Source organism: Cinclus cinclus, chromosome 2, assembly GCF_963662255.1.
Source record: "Cinclus cinclus chromosome 2, bCinCin1.1, whole genome shotgun sequence".
NCBI lineage: Eukaryota > Metazoa > Chordata > Aves > Passeriformes > Cinclidae > Cinclus > Cinclus cinclus.
This window is the reverse complement of record NC_085047.1, coordinates 33,026,804-33,032,824: the sequence shown is the minus strand read 5'-3', so window position 1 is coordinate 33,032,824 and position 6,021 is coordinate 33,026,804. Positions and strand designations below refer to the sequence as shown.

At 44.2% G+C, this 6,021-nt stretch overlaps 1 protein-coding gene across 2 annotated transcripts; it reads left to right on the top strand.

Annotated features, from left to right (window-relative positions):
• Positions 1 to 407: 407 nt before the first annotated feature.
• On the top strand, positions 408 to 3,820 carry KCTD14 (potassium channel tetramerization domain containing 14). Of its 2 annotated transcripts, none has more exons than XM_062513979.1 (2): positions 408 to 467; positions 3,149 to 3,820. In XM_062513979.1, exons 1-2 carry the CDS (start codon positions 408 to 410, stop codon positions 3,818 to 3,820), a joined length of 732 nt encoding a protein of 243 aa, XP_062369963.1. The 2 variants fall into 2 exon arrangements, with proteins under 2 accessions (XP_062369963.1, XP_062369955.1); XM_062513971.1 differs by having other exon boundaries at positions 408 to 476.
• Positions 3,821 to 6,021: the final 2,201 nt, after the last annotated feature.

Below are 6,021 nucleotides of genomic sequence, written 5' to 3'. Positions count from 1 at the left end.
CGGGCTCATCGGAGGTGCCCTGGGCACTGGACCTCTCTTGGAAGGGATTATCCAGCCCTTAGTCACTGCTCAGATAGCAGTGCAGGAGGTATGTGCTGGCAGCCAGCCCCAGTCCACCCTGCACCTTGCTGGTTGCCAGAAAATTACTGAGCAAATACTTCCGCTTTCAGGCTGTTCCCTCCCCTCTCCCTACACCTGCCACTAGAACCAGGTTTGTCTCTGCCTGGGACAAACTGGAGCCTCCGTGGCAGCAGCTGGGCTGGGAGCGAGGGAAAGCTGAACCGGCAAAGAAAGACCAAGTGAAGGAGGATTGGAGCACAGCTGGGAGCCATCCTGCACGTGGGGTAGGACACTAGCACTGAGCAGAAGCTTTTCCCAAACAGCTGAGTCCTCAGCTCCTGGGGAAGATGAGTATTTCATCAGAGCACAAGCCCCTTGGGAAGCAGGTCACCGGCAGCCTGCATATGGTGAGTAAGGTATGTCCTCAAGGGCACAATTCCCTCATGTGGGATCAAAGGACCCCTTTTGCGCTACCTGTGATTGGGTTTTTCCCCCATATGCTAATCTGAAGACACCAGGTCTTGCCAAATATATCCCTAAGGAGAAGATTGCTGTTAAAAAGCTGTGTTTGACTCTGGCCTGTTTGCACCTGTTGTTTTACAGGAGGGCCAGGTCTCTCACAGGCATGCAAGATCTAACAATGACAAATAACCAGAGTGGTTCTTCTCCTTTGGCAAGAAATGGAATTCAATTAATATGAACTCTAATTGGTCAAATCCCTAAATAAAAGCCTCTCCTAGATTTTGGGGTTTTTAATCCAATCTTATGAGTCTCTAATGATGCCAAAGCTGCCCTGTGTTGCTGACATGCAGGATCATCAGGTGGGAGCAGTAGTTTTTTTAGCTATAAGGAAAATTAATGGCAGTCTCAGACAAGCAGCATGTTACTAGGCAGAAGTCAGTGATGAGATTATTTCTTTTTACTCTCCTCTGCCCTCGGTCTATTGCTAACCAGTTTGTCTTCTTGGTTAAAGCTGAACAATCACTTCTCCAGGCTTCTCTGTATTAAGAAAATCCAATCTTCCTACATTGCACTTTTCACATGGAAGCTGCAAAATGCTTTCCTATGGAAGTAACTGTTTTACAGATTAGTAAACTGGGGCACAAATAGATGGAATGACTTTCCTGAGTGTCACCTTGCTGGCTAATTACAGAACTGGGAATCAGCTGGTTCCCAGTACTTCCAGTCTTCTGGGAATCACTTTGATGCCAAGTTAAAACCATTAATCAAGATGCAAGAACATGAACTTAGTTGGGATACTGCATTAAGGAATAACATGTTATTCATTTGTATTAGTGACAAACAGAATGAAACATCCAACCTGCCATCTGAGAAAGGAGCAAAGGCTCAAAAGCCTGAGACTCTCCTGTCAAATGACCCCTGGTGGGGAGTCCTGTTGGTAGCTCTTGGACTAATGGCAAATCTCCTAGGGAGAGACTTGGCTACAGAAACAGCTTTGGGCTGTGTTTTTCAGTGGGTGGAAATCACAAGACAGTCTCAGACGGAACAGTGTTTGTCTTCTTGACGCAAGTGTAAATGATTGCCCTTGAGATGAAACCACCCACACTAGCTCAATGCAATATTCCAGCAGGGTCTTTGGCTGGAATCTTCTGTTCTGCTTCCCTGGCTTGCTTAGGGTGTGAGCAAATTTCTGCTAAATCTGATAGTCTGTTCCTGTTTAAAGGGAAGGTCTCCCCCCACCTCCACCAGGCTATCTGTTCCTTTAGTCCCATCCTTTTGTCAGCTCTGTGCTTGCTAAATCCTCTGTCAGCAAATCCAGCTCCCTAAGATGAAACAGAGTTGGCATGAGGTGAGCAAGAGAGCACATAGGTAGGTACAAGAACAGGACAGGGAGAGGGCATGGGAGCCCCCCCTTCTCTTGGTGTGCACTGTGAGATCAGCTCACGTCATCCCATGGGTCTGTAGCCATGTGATCCAGCTAAGCACTTGAGTACACACTTCACCTGAGGCATGTGACCAGCAGCACTGAGGCAGCTCCTTTCGTGATCACATCCAAGAAGGTGCAGGTGAGCTCCTGGAAAATAGGGCTGTTTACTGACACATGCATTCCCAGTGGCAGGTGGGGCCCTGGCCTGGCTTGCGTTAGAGTAGTGCTGGCAGGATAGAAAAGAACTGTTTTCTTTCTTGCCTTTTCTTTTCATCTGCTGAGTACTACATAAAATGACAAAGTGCAAAAGAAAGTCAGTAAAATTGTTCAGAACTGAACATACAGAAGGTCAATTTATACAGTCCAGCTTTCCAGGTATTCAGCCCCCCCCTTCAATTCAGATAATGGTGTTAATACAGAGGGTTAAAAAAAGCACAAACATATCCACAATCTTTACATTTTTCCTCTTAAGTCCATGTCAGTTGCATGAAATATTTCCTTTACTTCCTAACAAAAGCCATCATACATTTTTAGGTGCTTTGCTAAGCAGTTTCTGTCCTGCACCTCTGACACGATGGATTTTTGTGTGTTATTTCAGTGTTTGTAGCTGAACCCCCGGATGAGTGGAAGCCAGTTCCACCTATTTATAAAGTTTAAAGGGCTTTAGTTTCTCCTTTGAAGAGAAAATATGAAGAGAAAAGATGTTCAGATGATAAAAATGAAGTGGCACTGCTTTGGGCTCTTTGTCCTTCTGCACATGGGGAGGGTGAGAGCTCACATACTGCTCTTGCTGTAGATGGCCCACAGGGACAACACTTGTGCTTGTGAGTGACTTAGGAGATGAGTGTTGGATCCTGTAGTCACTCATAGCTTCCCTGAGCAGGGTACTTCTTTTCCCTCTTTCCCACCAGCTAAATCCTTCCCTACATCCTGAAGATGAGGTGAGAACTTAGTAATTTTGAAATGTCCAAGTCTCTGCTGCTCTGGTTGTGATAAGCATCCTGCATCTGCTTTTTGCAAAATCAGGTGAAGATTCCCATGTGATGCTCACAAAATGGGAGCTTGGGAGCTCATACTGCTCTTCACACCATCATTCCATCCTCCAACCACAATCATCTGTCTTTTCCTTGATACTTCCATGTTGATGACCTCAGACTGATAATGAACATGGCTTTTTGTAACCTTTTTTTTTTTTTTCAGTTGTCACCAATTGTAGAGTTAAATGTTGGCGGGGAAATGTACACAACAACGCTGAGCACCTTGAAGAAACACCCTGGCTCCAAGCTGGCAGAGATGTTTACTGGCCAGCCCAAACTCAGGACTGACTCTGAAGGGAGGTTCTTCATCGACAGGCCAGGCACCTACTTCAAATACATCTTGGAGTACCTGCGCAGTAACCAAGTGCCCACCCAGTGCGTCCAGGACGTCTACAAGGAGGCGTTGTTCTATGACATAGAGCCTTTGATCAAGCAGCTTGAGGACTCCCCACAGATCTTTGGGGAGCTTGTGGCGAGGAGGCAGTTTCTGGCCCGTGTGCCCAACTACAGTGAGAACATTGAGCTGATGATCCGCATTGCAAGGGCAGAAGCAGTTGCGTCCCGACAGTCCAGTGTCATCGTATGCGTGGTCAGAACTGAGGAGGACGTGGCCAGGTGTCAGGATGCCTTGAACAGTTTGGACATGGATAAAAAATCCGTGGTGAAGTTTGGCCCCTGGAAGGCTGTGCCAAGCATTTCTGATCTACTGGACTGCATTCAAATGGATGTTGAAGCCAAAGGGTATAAAATATCCTTTCAACCCCATGTTGCTGAAAAAGGTTTTCGCTTCAAATCACATGACTTTTTCTACAAATTCTTGTTCACCTGGTGGTAGCAAAGTGCCACCATTGATAGGGAACATTAGAAAGCAATTACTGGAACAAATTAACCTGGACTGTGGAGATTAAACCATGGGCTACCAGAGGGACAGGAAGAAATGCATAGGCCAACGAAAGGAACTTCTTTGGCTGTTTGCCATATCAAAGAGCACTTAAAGGCCACTTTACTTGGGCTTTAGGAGATAACTTTTTAGGGGATTTAAAAGGTTCCAGAAAAAGGAGGAATTTTACTCTTCAGTGTTGCTTACTATTCATTCAGTTCAAAGAGATGGATCTGTGAATTGAGCCAATCTCATTCAACCTAAGGGAAATGAATAGTCCCAAATATGTCTCGTGGACATGTAGAGTTGCTCTCTCAGTGCAAATAGGAACAGGCCACATATGTGCAAATCCTGACTGAAACAGTGACATTACCACATATTCAAATTAAATTTGATTTTTTAATGGGAAGGCAAAAGCTGTTCTCCCTCCTTTCTACATTAGAATCTGTGTTAAAAGGAAGGATTCAGTGTTCTATGATCTCTTCTTATTTCTCCAGTAGACAGCCTACTCTCTAGTCAATGTATTTATTACCACTATTTATTGTTTGTTCTGAAGGAAATTCAGAGAACCTCAGCTACGGTTCAGGATCAACAAAAGGCAAAAAATCCATCACTAATGTGGGGAGTTTATAGTCTATGAAAACACATTCCTGTCTCAGACCACACAAACTCTTTCTTATGACACTCATTATTATAACTTCTAAGCTTCTAACTACATAAGCTCCTGGAAGAATTGGGAAAACCTGCCATGATTCATTGGGAAGGAAGTGGTACTGAAACAATAGCCTGCAAATTGTCTTTTATAGAACACAAGTTACATTCTACAATGTGTTTTTAAAAATCTTAGAATTTGAAAGTTTATTTTTATACTGGAGATGGCTTGGATTTAATCACTCTGAGTATCATGATGGCTGATTTGATAAAGATAATATTTCCTTTACTTGTCAGAAGATGGATTTCTCCCAGTCAAGGACAATAACCATAGAATTGTAGAATGATCCCTGGGATTTCAAATAAATAACTTTTAAACTTTCATTGAATGATGCAGAAGTGCTTTATTTACTGACATTTCCCCCTCAAGATCCCCAGATTCTGGAGACCTGAAGTTTTGTCTTTTGGGTAACAGATTTAAATCACTCCTAATTAAGCTGTGTTTCAGATGTGCTTATCCTAGCATGGACCTCCCCCCAGTGACAGTCGTGAGTCACTCCAGCGACTCCAGGGCAGCTCTGCTGTAAGGTATGAAGGGACTCTAAGATCTCTCACATTCATAGCATTGGTAAGAATGGACACAGTCAGGGTCTGAGAGGACAAAAGGGTTTAGGAAATAGGCTCTTTTGTTCATAACCAAGTGGTTGGTGGTGCTCAGCCTGGAAGAGGAGAGACTGAGGAGGCCTCCCAATAGCCAAAAGGCTGCTTTAAAGAGATGCTACACTTTGTACATACTAAGGGTGGGGAAACTGACTTAAGCTGCAACAAAAGAGATGAAAACTAGATATTAGGAGAAAACAACCTCAGTATAGAATAGTTAAAGCCTCACACCAACCAGCCTCCTAAGTCTATAGGACTGCTGCCATGAGAAACTTTAATTGGCACACACTCAAATCCTGTGTTCAGTTTTGGGGCCCTAACTCCAAGAAGGACATTGAGGTCCTGGAGTGTCCTGGAGAAGGGCAAGGGAGCTGAGGAAGGGTCTGGAGCACAAGTCTGATGGGGAGTGGCTGAAGGATCTGGGGGTGTTCAGCCTGGAGAAAAGGAGGCTCAGGGAGCTCTTTTTGCTCTCTGCAACTGCCTGAAAGGAGGGTGCAGCCAGGTGAGGGACAGGACGAGAAAAATGGCCTCAAGTTGTGCCAGGAAAATAATCAGGAGAAATTTATTCACTGAAAGGGTGGTCAGACATTGAAATAGGCTGCCCAAGGAACTGATTGAGACACCATCCCTGGACGTGCTCAAAAAATGTGTGGATGTGGCGCTTGGGGGCAGAGTTTAGTGGTGGGCTTGGCAGTGCTGGGTTAATAGCTGAACTTGATGATCTTAGAAATTTTTTCTTACTTTAGTGATTCCACAATTCTGATGAAAACATTTTTTTTCTAATTATTTTAATTAATTGTTTTAATTAATCATAATCAGTATATTTCTGCACTGTATTAGTCTTA